Source organism: Mauremys mutica, chromosome 7, assembly GCF_020497125.1.
Source record: "Mauremys mutica isolate MM-2020 ecotype Southern chromosome 7, ASM2049712v1, whole genome shotgun sequence".
Classification (NCBI taxonomy): Eukaryota; Metazoa; Chordata; order Testudines; family Geoemydidae; genus Mauremys; species Mauremys mutica.
In genome coordinates this window covers 121,969,027-121,989,309 of record NC_059078.1, presented here as the reverse complement: position 1 = coordinate 121,989,309, position 20,283 = coordinate 121,969,027, and the positions used below count along the sequence as shown (strand labels likewise).

General features: G+C 45.4%; 1 protein-coding gene across 1 annotated transcript in view; it reads right to left on the bottom strand.

Moving 5' to 3' along the window:
- SORCS1 (sortilin related VPS10 domain containing receptor 1) overlaps positions 1-20,283 on the bottom strand; it is a 430,514-nt gene that overhangs the window by 75,978 nt on the left and 334,253 nt on the right. The window contains exons 8-11 of the mRNA XM_045024608.1: positions 17,937-18,055; positions 15,289-15,378; positions 9,685-9,864; positions 2,950-3,096 (exon numbers count right to left, since the gene is read on the bottom strand). Of these exons, the coding sequence (XP_044880543.1) occupies positions 2,950-3,096; positions 9,685-9,864; positions 15,289-15,378; positions 17,937-18,055 (536 nt within the window). The remainder of the gene's footprint in view (positions 1-2,949; positions 3,097-9,684; positions 9,865-15,288; positions 15,379-17,936; positions 18,056-20,283) is intronic.

Genomic DNA, 20,283 nt, shown 5'->3' with positions numbered 1-20,283 from the left:
TCCTTTGAAGACGCTGGTGCAGGACTGCTGCTCATTTCAAGTTTGGCTCTCTGGGGAGAGGGAGGCAAGCAGCGTAGGTGGAATGGGGAAACGTGGGGCTCTGTCCACTAGCTTCCCACCTCTTATGTGCCACAATTAGGGGCTGGCTACATGCTGTGGATAAAATAAGAACCTGCCTCGTTCTGTGCTCCGAACTCAAATATCAACTTTTCTGAAGGTCTATAAAATCCACTTATTTTTCCTTATGTTTCATTTCCACTCCCCGCCCCACCCCGCACACAGTTCTTGCCAGTTTTGCAGAAACAGAAGTACTAAAACACAATAATAATAATAATTACCACCTAACTCTGATACAGCACTTTTCATCAGTAGATCTCAAAGCACTTTGCAAAGGATGGCAGTAGCATGATCCCCATTCATAGATGGGGAAACTGAGGCACCAAGAGGGGAAAGTGACTTGTCCAGTAAGAGCTTTGGGTTGCTGTATGTATTTTTTAAAATATTTTTTGCCTTGACTAGAAGCAGCAAGCCCTGAAAATCTTGCAGGAGAAATTGTTCTCATGAGATGCCCTGCTCAGTTCTGCACACTCAAGAGGCTCGGATAACCGTTGGCGAAGTATCTGCATTTTGTTGTGCTGATCTAATTTGCCCCTTGAGGGACGTCCCGCCGCCCTAGTTACCTTCTCTTAACGTCTCAGTCATTTCTGTGCAAAAGTCCCACCGTCCTGTAAATAGGCTAGTAAATTCCTAGGTACCCTGTTGAGAAAGTACATAACCCGCCCCCGCCCCCCCCCCCACCACCACCGCAAATGAGCTGGGCTACTTCAGCTGGGGTATGTAAAAAAAAAATGAGGAGCATCATTACCACATGGGACTTGTGTTACAGGAGATGGGCCCAAACCAAATCCCTGACCCATTATATTCATAACAGGCTGAGCCAGAACCCTTGGCTCTAAATGCACTTGGATCTGACAGTGAGCACTTCCAGACAGACACGATGCACCTATCACAGGTATTTATTATATACTGTTGCCGTAGCACTTTGGGGCCCTGGTCAGGGATCGGGGCCCCACTGTGCTAGAGGCTGTACACACACACGGAGAAGATGGGTCCCTGCCCCAAAGGGTTTACCATCAAAGCTGATGATGAGAGACAGCAGGTGGCTACAGCAAAGAGACAAGAACAGCGAGACCGTTATGGAAAGTGCTTCCTGATCCTGACTGGCCCCCAACAATCAGAGCTGTGGGGGTGTCCAGATTACTATCCCAATCTCTGCATGGGCATGCCGATGGAGGTGAGACTATGTGACATTATTGATATAATCTGGGACCCTATAGAACACAGTGGCACCAAATCTTGTGTAAAGGGGGTCATATAAGGTGTCTAAGACCAGGTTATGGGTTCCTGGTTATAAATATGCTATCTATATGTATGTATCATTTTGTAGTTGAAGTTATGAGTATTGGCTCTATACTGTCTGTATTTTAAACTTATGCTATGCTTCTGGGAAACATCCCAGACAAGTTGGTGTTAGCTCTGACTAGCCTGCTTGATGGCCCATTAAGGACCGTCAGCTACACAATTGACCCATGGAGAGAAGGCAGATACGCCTTGTAACTCAGCAAAGTGCAGGGACTTGCCCATGTGACTCCAGACTCCATTTTACTGTAATTTTCCACAGTAAGAACAAAGAGGTTCTTACACCTGGAAGAGAGACTATAAAAGGCTGATGCCACATCTCCATCTTGTCTTCAGTCCTGCTTCTTACCTCTGGAGGGACTTTGTTCAGAGCTTCAGTTTGTAGCAAAGGACTGACTGACCCATCCCAGTGGGGGATGTCCCAGAGACTTGATTTGGACCTGCAGTTTACTCCATCACTGCTACAAGCCTGAACCAAGAACTTTGCCATCACTGTATGTAATTGATTCCATTTAACCAATCCTAGCTCTCATCTCTATCTTTTTCCTTTTATGAATAAACCTTTAGATTTTAGATTCTAAAGGATTGGCAACAGTATGATTTGTGGGTAAGATCTGATTTGTATATTGACCTGGGTCTGGGGCTTGATTCTTTGGGATCGAGAGAACCGTTTTCTTTTATTGGGGTGTTGGTTTTCATAACCATTCATCCCCAGGACGAGTGACACTGGTGGGGATGCTGGGAGACTGGAATGTCTAAGGAATTTGCTTGTGTGACTTGTGGTTAGCCAGTGGGGTGAAACCAAAGTCCTCTTTGTCAGGCTAGTTTAGTTTGCCTTAGAGGTGGAAAAACCCCACCCTGGGGCTGTAACTGCCCTGTTTGAAGCGATTTGTCCTGCAAAATTCCATAGAAACTCCTCTGAGTTCTGTTTTGCTAAGTTATATATATATATACACACACACACACACAGATTTTTGTAATATGTTGACTGCCCTAGTCTCTGGCTACGTAACATAAATGAAAAACAAGCAACCTATAATAATAAATTACCTACAACGGACACTACAAAGCCCCCGTCCCCCTTTTAATTCTGCAGCCTGTGCCCATCTCCAGCGACTGGACTGCCCAGTCTCCAGAAGATCCTTCCTGAAAACTCCACTGGTCCCCTGCTGGCATCTACAAATAGTTCGCTCACCCCACCTAGTGTGCAGAATTTCAACTGCACTGTGACAGAGTCCGTATCTTCACCTGCTGCCTAAGAGGAGATCATCAGCTCTGCAGAAAGAAGCCTCATTAAACAATGTTTCCTTCCTTAAAGATACATAAATAAATAAAATAGCCGGCTCTTCCTATAATGTCTGGCTGCTCAAGCCTAGCATCACTGTGCCCTTGTAATGAAGATTCCTGTCCGTGCCATTACAGCATAGCCATGAAGACCAGTCCTGTGTTGTTGTTTTTTAAAGCCAGTATCATCTTTGTGTTGTTACCTGAGGGAATGCTGTTGTTGTTGTTTTTTAAAGCAGCACTTACTAGGAGGCAACGAACAGGGTTTCCTCTCAGATCAGTGTCTGGAGCCTGTAGCAAGCGCCAGTCTCTTCCTTTGTTGTAGGTGATGAAAGTTTTCACTTGGTTGTCAATCTTCTTGTTAGCCAAGAACATTCCCTTTATCCCTGCTACCTAGGAAAAATTGACATGGCTGAAAAAAATACATCAATTGGACTCTGACCTTTGGTGTGCACCTGTCAAACCCAGCAGGGACTCAATCACAGCATCCGTGGGATGGAGTCAAGGGGGAGAATTGCCAATGGGTATTAAAAGGAGGAAAGTTATGGGCTTTGTTAGAAGAACACAGAGAAGCGCTGCAGATGGGAGAGAAAGCTTGTGCTTTCGAAGGAGTGTGGAAACCTGAAATGATATAGGTAACACTCAGTACAAGGTGACAACCCCTCTCTTTGGTCAGAGGAAATACACAAGGAACAGTCACTCATTTCTTTCTGCTGAGTCAACCAGAGCAACTGCTCCCTTGCAAACAAAATGATAATAATTAATACTTCGCATTTCTACAGTGCCCTACACCCAAGGATCTCAAAGTGCTTCATTAATCACTGGCATATTAACCTTACAATCCCCTGAGTGTATTTTTATCCCAATTTTGCATGTGGGGGAAACTGAGGCACAAAGCAGTTATAGTGACTTGACCAAGGTTGTGCTAGAGTCAGAAATAAGAACCAGATCTTCTGACTCCCTGTCCAATATTTTATCCACAAGGCCATGCTCCCATACCGCAAATCCCGTGGGGGTTGTGAAAAGATGCTACGTGCTTTGTTAAAAGGTGGATTACATATAGAGTCCTGTGAGAATCAAGCAGGAAAATATCTTCGTTTTGCTCAACGCACCTTGCAAAACATTCCCAGGTTGTTCAACATGCTGAAAATCAATAGTGCAATATCCACTGTAGCTTGAGAGCGAGTCTGTTAGGCTGTTGCTTTATAAACAATGAGAACTATGATGGGATTGGAGAGGAGAGGGAAACCTTTTATCTGCCATCGGGATGGTTCAAGTATCCCCTTCACCCCTGCTCTGATGGCAGGGAAGTGAAGGAATCGATACATAGTGTCAGCTGTCAGGCCATTTTATTCACAGCGGTTATTACTTAATTGGCACCGAACTGCAAACGCCTGCAGCAGAATCAAGGGCTGTTTTGGCCTCAACTTACTTCACGACGAGCTTGGAGGAGAAGTTCCACACAGGGAGGCTGGCTCTTTTCATCGCAGTGGAGAGTAGCAAGACACGCAGGAGAAGTTATGCGGTACCTGACAGTGAGGGGACTGGCTTCCCTCCATGCCTCTCCTAGAGGCCCCATCCTTTCCAGAGAAGACACCTCCCGATCTCTATGCATACGATTTACCTGCCATATATGCTGATCTTCCCCATGCCGATTCCATTAATCTCCACCATGCATTCCCCTCTTCCCCCTGTGATACACAAACTGGTTGCCCTGCTGCAGACAACCTCCAAGCATGTGGTCCCAGCCCACTTTTGAGACACGTGGTCCCACATTCAGGCTTCCCCTGCCATGATGGAGCTTGCCCCTTCCATTCCCACAATAATATTGCATCCTGTGACTCCTCCACCATTCCTGAGGCACCTACTTTTCCCTTAGGCTATCCTGCTCTGGGACATCCCAGCTTCACATGGACCTTTCCCTGTCCTGGAAGACAGAGGGGTAGCCCCTCCACAGAGGATCAAAGGTGGAGGTGACCTATCGTGGTCTCATCCCTCCCAAGATGTATGAGAGCTGTGGTCCTCAATCAGACCCCGGTCTTCAGTCCTTCTCCCACCTCATGAAGAAGAGAGATGAGTCGATGGGGTGGTGGCCTTTCCTGGGCTCACCTTGACCCCAACACCTGCGCTGAGAAGATCGGCACCTTCCCCTGCCCAATGACTTGCTGAGAGGGGAGGGCCCTGCTTCCTTTCTGACTTCTCCCCAAAGAAAGGAACCTTCCACACTCAGTTCTCCTTCCAGTGGAGCAGGGGCCTAGCACCAGGGGAGAACTCACTGGGCCCAGTCCTCCTCCCCACTCATAGAGAAGGGAAGAACTGGCAAGCTCTTGTTTCTCTCTGCTCAGAGACAGCATTATGATTTGTGACACCTCAAGCAAAAACAGGGCCTCGAAGTAGGGTTGCCAGCCCTCCAGGATTGTCCTGGAGTCTCCAGGAATCAAAGATTATGTTTTAATTAAAGATGATGTCATGTGATGAAACCTCCAGGAATACATCCAAGCAAAATTGGCAACCCTACCTTGAAGTGTTGGTAGATGGGAAATCGGTCCTTGGGTTACCTCCTCCCGGTCTTGTTGCTGAAGGAAGGAGTGGGGTGGAAAGGGACCTACAGTTTGCAGTGGAGTGCAAGGCCTCCAAAATATCAGGGCCGCTAGCACCCCTTTCTGTTTGTGCATCAGGCCAGCCTTCCCTCTGCTGCAAGAAATGGAACTATTCCCTTTGGAACAGGGTCTAGCCCCTTTACTCACATCCAGCAATGTCTTATGCCACAAACCGTCCCATCCGTTTCAGGGGCACTACTCATGGAGTGAGGTACTACTCAGCGTGAGTAAAGGAGGCAGAGTCTCGCCCTTTGTGACATGTGAGCCTCACACAGGGCCAGACTCTGTTGCACTTGCTGACAATGAGTAGCACCATACTCTGCTAATCATCCCCCTTCACGGAGGGTCCAATGCTTGACTCACACTGAACAACACTGTACTCCTCAGGTGGTGCCACTGAATTCAGTTGGGACTGCTTGGGGGTTGAGGCCTAACGCGTCAACGGTATTTCGTCACCTAGCTCCCATTGATTTCAAGGGGGATTAGATGCCTAAATATCTTTGAGGACCTGAGCCTAAGGTCCTGCTCACCAGGAATATGGAGATCAAAATATCGTCCTTATAATGGAGCCAAACTAACTAGAAAATTAATATTTGCTATAAATACAGCCGGGATAATACATTTTTAAAAATGTAATCCTTACATCTGATGTGGGTTTTTCCCCCAGGTTATTTCTGGTTTCTTTGAAGAAATGGAAAGATACCAAAATAGAAAAGGAGTCGACCTGTGTCACTGTGTAAATAGCGATGACTGAGACTGTAACAATAGCTTTGCCTCTGCTATCACAGCCAGGGCCAATAACTCCATTTGTATTTTCCTTTGTTGTTCTCTCAAAATGGTTGTACTATAGTCCCTGTGAGATGTTGGCCATAAATGATTAAGGAACATTTTATATATATCAGGGTGATAAATGTGTTCTGAAGTCCTATGAATTTTTCTTTTATGATTCCAGTCTTGGGCTGGGACTCTGAGTCTTTTCCAAAGCAAGCAAAGCATAAATTGTATTGTCATTTTTAGACGGGTTTATCTTGGGAAAGACCTCACTGAGTATATATGCACCCACAGCAGGGAGACACACACATTGTGTACATGTACAACACTGTATATACCCCCACTGCATACACCCCCACAGCAAAGACAGATACACACAAGACTGCATGAAAGAGACACACTGCTTACATGCCCACACCAGATGCATCGCCACTTGAAAGACACAAACACACACTATACCAAACAGACAAACTCTGTGCACAATGCAGACTGATATACACTGTGCGCACAACACACACAGTCCACATATTCAGGCATGCCAAAAAGATATCTGCACTACACATACCATTTACACACTGCTTACACACTCAGATCAGGCAGACACACACTCTGTGCACATCTCAAACTGACAGGCACAAACATATTTCACATACCCTACCCGATCACAGATACTGCATATGATTCACACACACAAGGCAAATACAAAGCCCATCCACTGACGCAAGCTACGCACATACTACACATATGTGTGCTTCTACATGCTGCATATTAGACAACGTACGTCACACTGGAGACACACTACAGGCATCCCCCCACCACGCAAATACTGCAGATGGACACACACGCTGCACTGGGCACCATTAAAAACCAACACACTATTTGGCTTTAAGGTTTTCATTTTTTTTTTAACCAGTAGGTCACTTATTATGACTTTGAGCAGCTATTTACAAAGGGGCGGATTGTAACCCTACTACCCAGCCTGAGTTGGGACAGTGTGTAGCTGCAGTGTTCCAGAAACAGCGGATCTTCACTGGTCCCTGTCTCTCCCTTGCTCTAGGAGGAAAATAACCCCTGCTATCCCTTTGCTGGTGCAGATTACTTCCCTCGCTGCGCTTCCTTGCATTTCTCTAGAAAGGGGGGATAGTTCAGTGGTTTGAGCATTGGCCTGTTATACCCAGGCTTGTGAGTTCAATCCCTGAGGGGGCCATTTAGGAATCTAGGGCAAAAATCTGTCAGGGGAGGGAGGTGGATTAGATGACCTCCTGAGGTGTCTTCCAACCCTGATATTCTATAATTCTAGTCAAGTCCAATAGAGAGGTAGCTGGGTGAAATGTAAGGGCTCGTGTTAGGCAGGAGATCAGACCAGATGTTCTAATTGTCCCTTCTGGCCTCAGACTCTGTGAATCTATGCTGTATTAAGAGAGCTCTGAAAAGCAATTCCTTTGACAATATGAATATATACTGGTGGAACTGACCAAACATATCCTAGCTGCATGATTTTGATGAAATGTTTTGTCAACATTTTAAATTTTGACTAAAAAACCAAAGAGATGAAATTTTAAGTGAAAATTACATTGTGTTTTCCGCATAGCTCTATATACTAGTGAGCTAGTCTGGATGATATGGATCCTTGAGCATTTAAGGGAATGAGCAAAACAAACTCACTGTTTCACTAAGAGCAAATAAAAAAAAATTGTCCCAAAATTGGTTCTCTTTTGTTGGGAAATTTTGAAATTTGAACATTTCCCGTCATCTCTACAATAGTAGTACTCACCGGGCTCAGTCCAACTCCCGTTTGAGTAATGCAAAGCAGACGTACCCAAGCGGAGGATCTCGCCTAATTATTCTATACACACTGCCACCCTCACACACTCCACTGAAGCCAGACAACCTTACACATGACAAACACCCCCGCCCCAAACACACCAACTTGACCCCATCCCAGCACCAGTACATATGCTGCAAACACACCGCAGACACACTTTTCTAGATGCTGCTGTCGTCACACCAGCAGAGAGTTTACAGGATTTCTACTTGTTTTTAATTTGCCTTTGGAGTTTCTTTCTTTCTGTTCTTCATCTCCATTTACCCCCAAACACTTATCGTTTGCAGCAGTTCTACTAGGAGATTCACGCTGGATGGCTTCCAGCTCTCCTCCAGCCAGAACATCAGATTTCAAGGGAGGTTTGTGCCAGGCTCAGTGTCAGCCAATATTCTTTCTACCTAGGTAATCAGCAGACCCGACGCTACCAGTCTGATCACATTAATTTCAATCCCAGTTCCTATCATCTGTCAGCCTAATAAAACAAAGACTTTTCTTTCCCGCCCTGGGATGTAGGACACCTTTATGTAATGCAGTGAAACCACTCCTTGAACTGACAGTAATAAGAGGCAACAGCCCTTTCCATGGGCTGCCAAAGTTGCAAATAGATTAATAGTGAAGACCTCACCAGGATGAGGAAATGGCCTGCCTGTTCCCCTGCAATTCATCTACATTTATACAGCACCCGTTCAGGCTTTCTACATGGACATCTCAAGGTGGTTTCCAGTTAAAGGATATTCAAAGTCAGTCCAGCTCCTGGAGTTAATACTCAGGTAAAAGTGCCTTCCCTTTTACAGGGACTCAATATTATTCAATAGATTTCCTCCTGCAGGGTGGGAAACCACCTGTAGGACACCTAGGGTGAGAACCTCGCCCTGCTCTGGCCCCTTTGTGCCATGCAACTGAGCCAGAGTGCCACAAAGGGGCCTTAAAAGCCCAGGTTCCATCCAGGGGAGGATTCCCACCCTGCAGGCACTGCAGAAGACAGCTACTAGTCTGCCTTCCAAGGACACCTTTGCAAGGTCTGGCATAGGGAACTGCTAGGGGAGGGGAGGGGAGGGGTGGGGCTTCAGCACACAGCTCTGCGGAGATTCTGGGCCGCTCAGGGAGGTAGTCATAATCTAGATAGATAGTCAGGGGAGTCTAAGCAACACCAGGGGCCATTCCAGTCCCCAGAGCAACCCAGGGTCAGGAATGTGCTACAGGTGGCTTAAAGCTGCCATTCCTCCCTCGCCCCTTGACTGTGCGTTCTGAGCTCTGACTCTTAGAGGTGCAGCACAAAACCCCTCAGCCTTGGGACTCTGTGGCCCTGGGACTGCACCTAGGCAGGGTGTTGTGTGTTTTATGTGATCACTAGATTATGGCTTTTACAGTTCCCACTGCAGGAATTCTGGCTGAGTCAGCTAAAATTCCTCCTAGGGGTTCCCAGGTCGTGAATGTTGTAGCAACTGCAAGTTGCCATAGAGCTGCTGAGTTTGGCATGGGCACCCCTGAGTGTATGGTAATGTTGAGGCCAGATCTTACATGGAGGTACCTCCTTCACCCTTGAACCTCCTTGTACCTTCACTTTGTGCCTACCTTGTGCAACACTACAAAATCCGGGCTCTTTGAGGTCCTTGGATAAAAGGCACTGCACCCGTCCAAAGTTATTTGATGGTGTTCAGCCACATGGCGTCTCCACTAATCACATTTAGGGTACAAGGTTGTGTGCGTTCATCACAAAAACAATGTTACTGGAACAGCGCGAACTCCCAGGATGTGATTGCGTCATTAGCACTTGTGACATACCTCATAGAGGTCGATCATCACATTACCCTCCAGCCCTCGGCTACTTTTGACATTCTCCAAGGCGAGCGTGAAGTAGACTCCTCTGGTGTCAGATATATAAAGGTTGTAAGTATCATTCTGGTTCCACTCCTGAACGGCTGCAAACACCTGATTCTCATCCGTGCTGATAACGTGCATATCCTGGGGAAAGGACATAGAGGCATGTTATTGTAGGACAACTCAGTTGCATCAATTCCAAGGTCAACACAGGTTAAATCCTGGAAAATCAAGGGCTGTATTCATTCTAGAATCTAATCAGAAATTGTAGACAACATTCTTGCAAGTAGCATATTCCCTTGTCTGCATATTTTGCATGTTCTCTCTTCTGCCTGTATGCAAAGTAGTAATTAATCACAGAGGTGTTGCCCATGTGAATGTTCAGTTAACACTTTTAAGCACATTATTGTACAGTAGCAGTTTGTGAGGAGGGGTGGTGTATAATATCAGGTGGGTTTTTTCCCCCTTGCTACATCTTAAACATGAAATGTGATTGAAAAGGAAATCACTGTACATTACTGAGCTAAGATGAGACAACTGCCACGTCTTATGCATTTTGTGGGAGTTCAGCGTCCCTCAAAAATGTACAGATGCCAGAATTGCTAGTAAAATTCTGTGGCCTCTGATGTTACTGATTAATTAATTATATTGCCATAGCACCTAGGAATCCCAGTCAAGGATCAGACCCCAGGGTGCCACATACTGTGCAAACGTATAACACACAGATGACCTCTGCCCCCAAAATGGAATCGATCAGGGGCTCTCAAACTTCATTGCACCGCGACCCCCTTGTGACACCAAAAATTACTACACGACCCCAGGAGGGTGGAACCAAGGCCTGAGCCCACCCACGGGCTTCAGCCCCAGGCAGGGGGCCTGTAACCTGAGCCCCACTGTCCAGGGGTGAAGCCCTCGGGCTTTGGTTTTGGCCCTAGGCCGTGGGGCTCAGGCTTCGGCTTCTACCCCAGGCCCCAGCAAGTCTAAGCCAGCCCTGGTGACCCCATTAAAACAGGGTTGGGACCCACTTTGGGGTCCCAATGCACAGTTTGAGAACCGCTGGAATGGATAATCAGAAGGCTCCCTTCTGGCCTTAAAAATCTATGGAGAAAAAAAAATCTAGGTTTTCTTGGCACTGGCTAACCCTCAAAAGATGGGGACGTTCCCTTTTGCTCTGGACCGACATCCCAAAGGTTGGTTGCTTATTTGAAACTCAGCCAAACTTTTTGGTCTGCAAAACTGGGAACTTTATCAGAGATGGATTTCTTTGGCTATGTATTTCCTCTTGCTTTGGCTAATGCTATTAATAGCACACAAATAAAATGTCCTGACGGGTTTTCACACTTCTTGCTGCAACATGGAAGTGTGAAAAACAATTGGGAGAAAAATTCCAGTTAAAACCATTTTTTTAGTATATTCACAGCAAATGTCAAGTAAAGGTTAAGCTCAGTTCAGCTCAGCTGGGTCCTCCACCCCTAGATTTTATATCTGAGTGATGAATATCCACTTTGACTTGCTTAATTACATCGCAGTAATGAACATCTCAAAATAATCTGGTATTTCAGGCAAATAGACTAGGTTACATTCTGAGATGATGTAGAAGATGGGATAAATCACACTAGCTTGCAACGATTTAGGGTGTATCTCTACGGCAAAAAAGGTGTGTTTGTAACTGGGGTTAGCTAACTTGTGTTAAAACAGCAGTGAAGACGCAGCAGCTCGGCTTTTAACTCGGGTTAGCAACTCAAATTTTAACTTCAAACCTGGAGTTAAACTCTAGATGCTCAACCAAAGTTATAAACCATGTCCTCACTGCTATTTGAATCTGAGTTAACTATTGTGGAGTAGCTAACCCAAGTTTTTCCCCAGTGTAGACATATACTAAGAGTCCCTAGGAGTCACTCAGCCAAATTACTGAGGTTGTGAGTAGAGCTGCTCAAATACTATTTGGCAAATATACTCTTTCAGAAATGTCACCATTTTTGATTAAATAGTTTATTCACCCAATACTGATTTTTTCCCCTTTATCTGGCCAACTTTAGGGAATGCTGAAGGCCATTTCATGAATGCCAGTGAAATAATCAGGTTACTTATTCGCTAAAATTTTTTCTTTCTAAACTGGGGTGAGTCTCGGTAAGTAAGAAAATCCAACGAAGGCTACGGGAATCTAAGGATATGTCTAGTCTGCAAGCACAGGATGCGATTGCATTTTTAGTAGACACATGTGAGCTAGGTTTAATCTAGCTGTAGACAAGCTGTGGCAGCTCATGCTTTAGTCGGGGCTGTCCAAGCCTGCCCAGAACACCGGGTAAGTATTTGTGGTGCTAACCCGCTCCAAAGCTTCACCACTCTGGTGCCCAAGCAAGGTAGATTAAATCTAGCTTGGGTATTTCCGCTAAAGCTGCATCACACCCGGTGATTACAGTCCAGATGTTCCAATAGTCCAAAGGAGTGTAAATAAAGTGATTCTAAATTGGTATAACATACACATTACAGAGGCCAGAAGGAGGTATACACTATGTCAGGTTACATTTGCCTCTGCATGTGTCCGTTGTCCTATATATGCCTGCACAGTGTAAGCACATGATGGACAGGGGCTGACATACATATATCAGTTATGTGCTGCATTATGCCAAACCCTTCTTGGGACTCAGTCAGAGAGTTTCCCTAGAGGCAGCACAGCATGATGGATTGGACATTAACATGCCGTTCCAGTACCCGCCCTTCTTGTCTTTTCAAAGACAAGAGAAAGAGCAATGATTGGGTGTCTAGGAAAGGCTAAAAGCCAAAGCTTTCTGAACTGTTAACACAACGTGACTGCCCTTTTCTCGCTTGGTCGGGGATCTTTGCCTCTTGGCAAGTTTAGTAGCAGGAATGCAATACCTGATTTATCCAGTCAATTGTGGCCACTGTCAGCTGTTTTTAATGTTCTGTATTTTCGGATTTTTGTGCCTATTGCTTCCTCCACAGGGCTACAAAGACTCAGCACTGATATAAAATGGATGAACAGCACCGATCCTTTCCGTCATTATTAAACTTGGAACGATATACACAACTTGACTTTATGACAATCACATTGCTTTGTCTGCCTTCATGTTTACAGCTGGTGAGTAAGCTACTCCAGATCCAGCACAAGTTGGTGGCCGGAGATTTAGGTATGTCTAGAAATGGGGTGAGTTTAAGTGGACTGCACCAATGAAATGTTGTTAGGTGTACCTGTGCTATTCTGTGATGAACTCTGATAGAGAGATCATGAGCCACCTATTACAGGCCATGATGCCATAGTACAGAATGGGAAGGGCAACCCAAGGTTTCCTCTCACTGTACCAATTAATGTGCCTTAACCCAGTCCCAGAGGTACCATCTCCAAGAGTAAGACAAACGTATTAGGTAAGAGCCAAGTAAGAATTCACAGCCTATTCAGCCCTTTGCTCAGACAGGTAACCAAAGCGTTAATTATTGGCAGCAGTGATTGTGGGTTTTATGGCATAAACTCTGCCCACAGGAGCTGGACTGCAACCCGTCAACTCATGTCATCAAAGCCACCAGCCGTCAGGTGGCAACTTTTTTCCCAGGCCCAAATTCGAAAGAGGTGACAGATGCAGAGGTGAAAAAGTCTGTATTCCATTCCTCAATCCCACGAGCCATTCGAGAGCCTGGCATTGGCAGCACTGTTTACCACGTTGGGCCCAATTTCTCAGTTGAGAGAGATTAAAGAGAATCTAGGCACAGAAGGAGCTGTTTGTTTCAATTCCTTTGCCTAGCACAGCGCTTTGTACATTTTTAATAAAGGCAGCTCTCCTGCTTTGATAGCAGCATCGCAAATATATGCATTTTTTTCCATTAGCTCCTTCCACACCAAATGTAGCTCTTCATCTTCTGAAGATGTTATGAGATTCTAAGGAAGCACTTTTTCTCTTTAAATATCACACTCGCACTTGGAGGAAACAACAGCATTTACTGTTCCAATTCCTATTTCATTTACAATAGGCTAAAATTAATTATAACTTACTTTCTCCAGCTTTCCATAGATCTCAGAGAAGACAGACAGATGGAGAACTAAACATGTAGTGGGAACACGACTCAAACCAAAAATCTCATCACAGATGGTCTCAGCTAGTTGCAAGTGGGAATTCTAAGGGTCATTTTGCATGGGCATTACAATCACTTGTCTGAAAAGATTCCAATTATTTTTTTAAACATCTGTTTCAAATAAGCACTTATTTCACAGAATCATAGAATATCAGGGTTGGAAGGGACCTCAGGAGGTCATCTAGTCCAACCCCCTGTTCAAGGCAAGCCCAATCCCCAACTAAATCATCCCAGCCAATGATTTAGTCAACATCTGCTCTGCCTTGACAGGATAATTCCTTCTGGTTCTTTAGAATGCCTGGAGTTTCATTCTATGTAAGAATACTTGGGACAAGATTTGCAAAAGCGACTAGCGATTTTGGGTGCAGCACGGGCTTGGGTTCTGCACTGGGAAAAAGGACTTACTGTGGGATGGGAAGAGACATTGCTGGGGATGTCATCCCCCAATCCACACACCCAAATCTGCAAGTCCTTTGTGAGTAAATTAATGCTGACCAGGTAAGTCGTAACTAACATCGATCCGCTTACACATGTTGGGATCTCCCTGTTTTGGGGCAGTTCAGGAGGATTCCATGGCATGGCAGCCCTTGAGGTCACCACAGCAGACAGCCTTGTACCTTCATGGATCCCTTCAAAGACCCACCCACACCTCAGGGGGAATCTACAGGTTGAGGAGATGGGATCCAGAGAGAACGCCAAACACACCCAATCACAATGGAAGAGTTCCAGGAAGCTTGTGAATTTAGATTGTCACTGCCCCATGTAGCAGTAACCCACATCTGGCCCTAAACATCTGATTCCAGATATAACTTGGAAGGCCATACTCACTGATAGCCACTTAGCAGGCCACGCAATTGAATGCTAGTAAGGCAGATGACATTGTTCTGAGAAAGAAATAAAACTCTTAAGAATGAGGTTCCCTTTTGTTTAAGAAGATGTTTGAAGTCCGGCTGCAAAGCACTGACCTCTTCTGAATGGAACTTTTTTTCTCCCCCCCAGACTGACACTTTTTCGATAGGTCTCTCAAAAACCCAGGCAAAACTCCATAAGGCAATCATATCCTTTCAGACTCCATTGCTAATTTGCCATTGTTCTTAATTAGGTAAGAGACGGAGCAGACACAAAAAACATCTCTTTGCTTGCCTCCCATTAAAATCTGCTAACAAGGCAAAGCATAAAAAGTGACCCACACCAGGGGGGGAGGGGAGATTTTAAGGCAAACTACCCCCAGTGGTGTTAATTGATTAAAATTAAATAGCAATTTACGCAGACCTGAGCACAAATCTACATTTCATACTGATGTCCTTGACTGACTGAAATGCTGACACAGCCATAGGCTCTTTTCCGCTTTCAAATATTCTTTAAAAGCAAGTTTTGTTAATTAAAGCTCATTCTGAAGTTACCGCTTGGCAGCAGTCACCTCTGAACTGATTGGGATCTGTGTGTGTGAGTGTGAATATATCAGCAATAATAACATACCTTGGGCAAAGAATACTTTGGCAGCTTCATCTGTGCAAACGCGCTTCTCCTATAGGACACGTAATAGTGCGGCCGTCCTCCCGATGTTAACTGCAATATAAAAGGGAATTTTATAACCAGGGTTACCATCATCATCCTTCATTTTTCTTTGGGGTGGGAGGAAAATATTAGGCAGGTTGCAAAGGTGAATGAAACTGTGATAGTGACGGTTTAACAGGAGGTGACAAAATAATTGTCAATCAAACTGTCAATGACTGAAATTGACTGTCAGTGACTGAAATTGACTGTATATTATTTATTTATAATGTGGTAGCGCCTGCCACTGCACTTGTGATATCAAATGACTGAAATTGACAGTCAGTGCCACAACCTCTTGTTTGTAAGTAAAGTCAGAGGGTGAAATTCTGAGTGAAATCCTGGCTAGAGGAAAACTTCCATTGATTTCAATGGGGGCATGATTTCACCCTCCGATTTTATATCTATATTGCAGATTACTATGGCACATTCAGGTCCTCGCTACCTGCGGAGGTATCAGGTGGTCACGTGGTTAGATCGGCAGATTGCAAGGTAGGACCCGCTGGTTCCATTTCTAGCTCTGGCACTGACTTCCTGTATGACTTTGCACGTCACCATACTTCTGCATCTAAATAAGTGGCCTGACATTCAGAATAGCAAAGCACCCACAGATCCCAAAGTCAATCGGACTTTGAAAATCAGGCCATTTATATAGGTCCTGAGCATGGCTTGAGGTGCCTGACTTTTGCAACCCAGCTTTGAAGATGCTGGAGTTCAACTGCATGTGTTCCATTTTTCCCCCACCCGTAAAAAGAATCTGGTCATGTTACCTGACTCACAGGGATGTCATGAGGATTAATCGGTCTTCAAAAAAGACTTTGAAATCCTTGGATGGAAGGTGCTAATATAGGTGCAAAGAACCAGTATGTTCAGAGCTCCTCAGAGCAGAACTTAATGTTAAGAATGGTCTTACAAAGACTTTTGGCAATCAGGGGTGTTTTAAAAGGCATTATCGCTAGTGATTCAAAAAGAGAGGTCATGAGTCACAATAGATAAAAGAAATGAAATTATGACTATCTTTCATAATATCCATCTCGAATTCATTGATTGACAGCTAGTATCGACAGCAAAAATTGTCCACAAGCACATGTTTTTGGTTTGTTTGTTTTTTTCCTTCCTGCAAATGTAAGTTATCAAGGATGGGGAATTCTTTCTTCAGTTTTTTAGGCAGCTGGAAAAGTCAACCATTTACTGATTAAAATGAAATCCTTTAAAAACTAAATATAACATACTTCTTTTCTGTCTTTCCCCAACTGATCTCACAGCACAGTACAAACAGCAACAAATTAATCTTCACAATACCCCTGGCTGCTGAGGGTTTTTATAGGTTGTGTCTTCACACAATCATTGAAATGCCGCCAGCTCTAGGGTGGAATGCAGCATATATTAAAAGCACAGAGTAACGCCGCACAACTGCTGAAAACAGGAAATTGAAATCCACTGTATCCTACTTAAAGAGAAGGATGATTTGAGAAGGTAGAATGTAACTAGCCAGCATGGAATTAACACACGCCTATTGTCACCCTGTGCACCCTGGGATCTGGCAAGAAGCCACTTCCAGCAGCACAGCACCAATACAATGATACCAGAGCAATGATTCAGTTATGACACTGAAGAAAGATTCCCACCGACTGAGCAGCCCCTGCCACTAGCACCAGTACCTGATTTGCAATCAAAGGGTATGTCTACACTACACTTTGTGGACCTGCTTTAATTTGCATTACCTAACACATAAATGCTAGTATAGATACCTCCCCTGTGTTAGTTAAATCCTAGTGTAACCCACAAATGCTTGTATTCTGGACCAGACCATCTAAACAAGCATTTACGGCTGTGTTAGTTACCTTAAGTCAAGGTAGCACAGACTCAAGTCCAGACCAACCCCAAAAGGATCAGGTATCCACTCCAACAAGTCAGAAATATTGAAGGTCTCAGAAGGCATTCTGAAACCAGATTATTTCCAGTTCACGTATACTGTCCCTGCACTTTTTTTCGCCAACTCTCTTGTTAAATAGACAGAGGCAGCAGGATAATGAAACCCATGGCTGTTCAGATGCATTCTCCGGCTCTCACCTACAACAGAGATTGGCTGAATATATCTCATCTCAATAATCGTAGTCCATGCATGACAATAATGGCTGATTACTCTCCTCAGTCGTTCCCCCTATCACCTCCTCCCCTCTTCTATTCCTTTCTCTCACTCAATAAAAGCCTTGATTGGTCTACTGCACTTGTGATATCAAGTGACTGGCACACCAACTTAAAGCCGAGTGGTACAGGGTCTACTCCTGGAATGCATGATGAGGCTGGTTGATTGGCAATGAGGATTATTCCAGTATGCATCCTGAACGCTCCAGGCAGCACCTCCATGACCTCATGTTGATAAGATACTTGAAACAGAGTCAGAAGGAACCAATTAGCATTCTGATGGGCTGATGCACTCTGTGAAGCTCCCTTGTGAGGCCCTCCGGGCTGGTCGCTTGGTTGTGTGTGTGCGTGCGTATGTATATCTAAGGAGCGAGGGGCAGGGAGGAGAATTACTTGGAATCAATCAGAGAACGCATGTTCCACACCTGAACAAACACATAGTCGTCCTGCACAATCAGGGAGTCAGGGTCAATGTAGCCTGGAAACGGTTTGCTCCGGGTGGCTTCGGTGCAGTTCTGCATCCTGCAGGTGATGTACTGAGCATCTGAAATCGTAAGGACAAAACAAAATAATGGTCAATTATAGGGCACAGACCTCTCCTAATGCTGCAGTATCAGTGGCAGGCTCTTGCTTTCCTCTCCATTCACCTGGCCCGTTCCTTCATTACCAATGCTGGTTTATTTTAAAATATGCCCCTGCAGAGCTCTGGGTGCAGTACATTATTTATTTATAATGTGGTAGTGCCTAGGAGCCCTAATCATGGACCAGGACCCCACAGTGCTAGGTGCTGTACAAACGCAGAACAAAAAAAGGCCCTGCCCCAAAAAGCTTACACTCTAATTAAATCAAATCTAATGTCAACTAATGAATCAAACATAGACCTGAGGCGCAGACAGGGCCAGATCCTCAGCAGTGCATGAGGAGCACACAGTGCATCTGAACTCTATGCGCATCAAGATGGCTACAAGTAACCCCCATGCCCCAAACTACACTCCTGGGGACATCTCTGTGCCAGTGCCAGAGCTGTGCATTTACCCTCTGCTGCCCACAGGCCCCAAGGTGCTACTCCAGTCTTCTAGCACTGCTCATAGACTCAGACTTTAAGGTCAGAAGGGACCATTATGATCTTCTAGTCTGACCTCCTACACAACCCAGGCCACAGAATCTTACCAACCCACTCCTGTAACAACCCCCTCTCCTGTGTCTGAGCTATTGAAGTCCTCAACTTGTGGTTTAAAGAATTCAAGGTGCAGAGAATCCTCCAGCAAGCGACCCATGCCCCACGCTGCAGAGGAAGGCAAAAAACCCCCAGGGCCTCTGCCAATCTGCCCTGGAGGAAAATTCCTTCCCAACCCCAAATATGGTGATCAGCTAAAGCCTGAGCATGTGGGCAAGACTCACCAGCCAGCACCCAGGAAAGAATTCTCTGTAGTAACTCAGATCCCACCCCATCTAACATCCCATCACAGGCCATTGGGCATATTTACCACTAATAGTCAAAGATCAATTAATTGCCAAAATTAGGTTATCCCATCATACCATCCCCTCCATAAACTTATCAAGCTTAATCTTGAAGCCAGATATGTCTTTTGCCCCCACTGCTCCACTTGGAAGGCTATTCCAGAACTTCATTCCTCTGATGGTTAGAAACCATCTAATTTCAAGTCTAAACTTCCTGATGGCCAGTATATATCCATTTGTTCTTGTGTCCACATTGGTACTGAGCTTAAATAATTCCTCTCCCTCCCTGGTATTTATTCCTCTGATATATTTATAGAGAGCAATCATATCTTCCCTCAGCCTTCTTTTGGTTAGGCTAAACAAGCCAAGCTCTATGAGTCTTCTTTCATAAGACAGGTTTTCCATTCCTCGGATCATCCTAGTAGCCCTTCTCTGTACCTGTTCCAGTTTGAATTCATCCTTCTTAAACATGGGCGACCAGAACGGCGCACAGTATTTCAGATGAGGTCTCACTAGTGCCTTGTATAATGGTACTAAGACCTCCTTATCTCTACTGGAAATACCTCGCCTGATGCATCCCAAGACCATATTAGCTTTTTTCACAGCCATATCACAATGCCCTCTCTTTCCTGGGCATAACAGCTATTGTATTCCCCCTATGTCTCTGGTATGGTGGCTCTAGGGTGGGTAAACTGGCTTTGGCTAGTCTAAACATGGACTGTAAAGTGCAAAGCCCTGACACTAACTTCCACCCCTCTACTCCTCGGTTCCTTATCCCCAGCTTGTGGCAGCATTGCTCAGCATTAGAGCTCATTTGCCTTCAGGGCCGGCTGTCAAAGCGATCTTGATCTCACTTCATAACACTATTCTATTCTAAGGTGTTTAGGATGGAGGCCGCCTCTGAGGACAGTGGTGTATAATGCCTACAGCCCTGACCGTGTAAGCTTAGCCCCATGCTTAACTTTAAGCCCATGACTAGATCCGCAGAGTTCTAGAGGACTACCCACATACACCTACGCGCTATAACGCGGTCGTGGGGAGCCAAAAATCCCTACCGCGTTATAGCTGAAACCCCGTTATATCGGGGTAGGGGCAGCAGGGCTCCGGCAGTGATTTAAAGAGCTCCAGGCTCCAGCCGCTGCGGGGAGCCCCAGGCCCTTTAAATCGCCGGCAAGCCCCGCTGCTGCCCCGCTGCCTCCGCTCCCGGGGTAGCGGAGGCAGGGATCCAGCGGTGATTTAAAGGGCCCTGGGCTCCCCACAGCAGCTGGAGCCCTGGACCCTTTAAAGCACCGCCGGAGCCCCGATGCTACC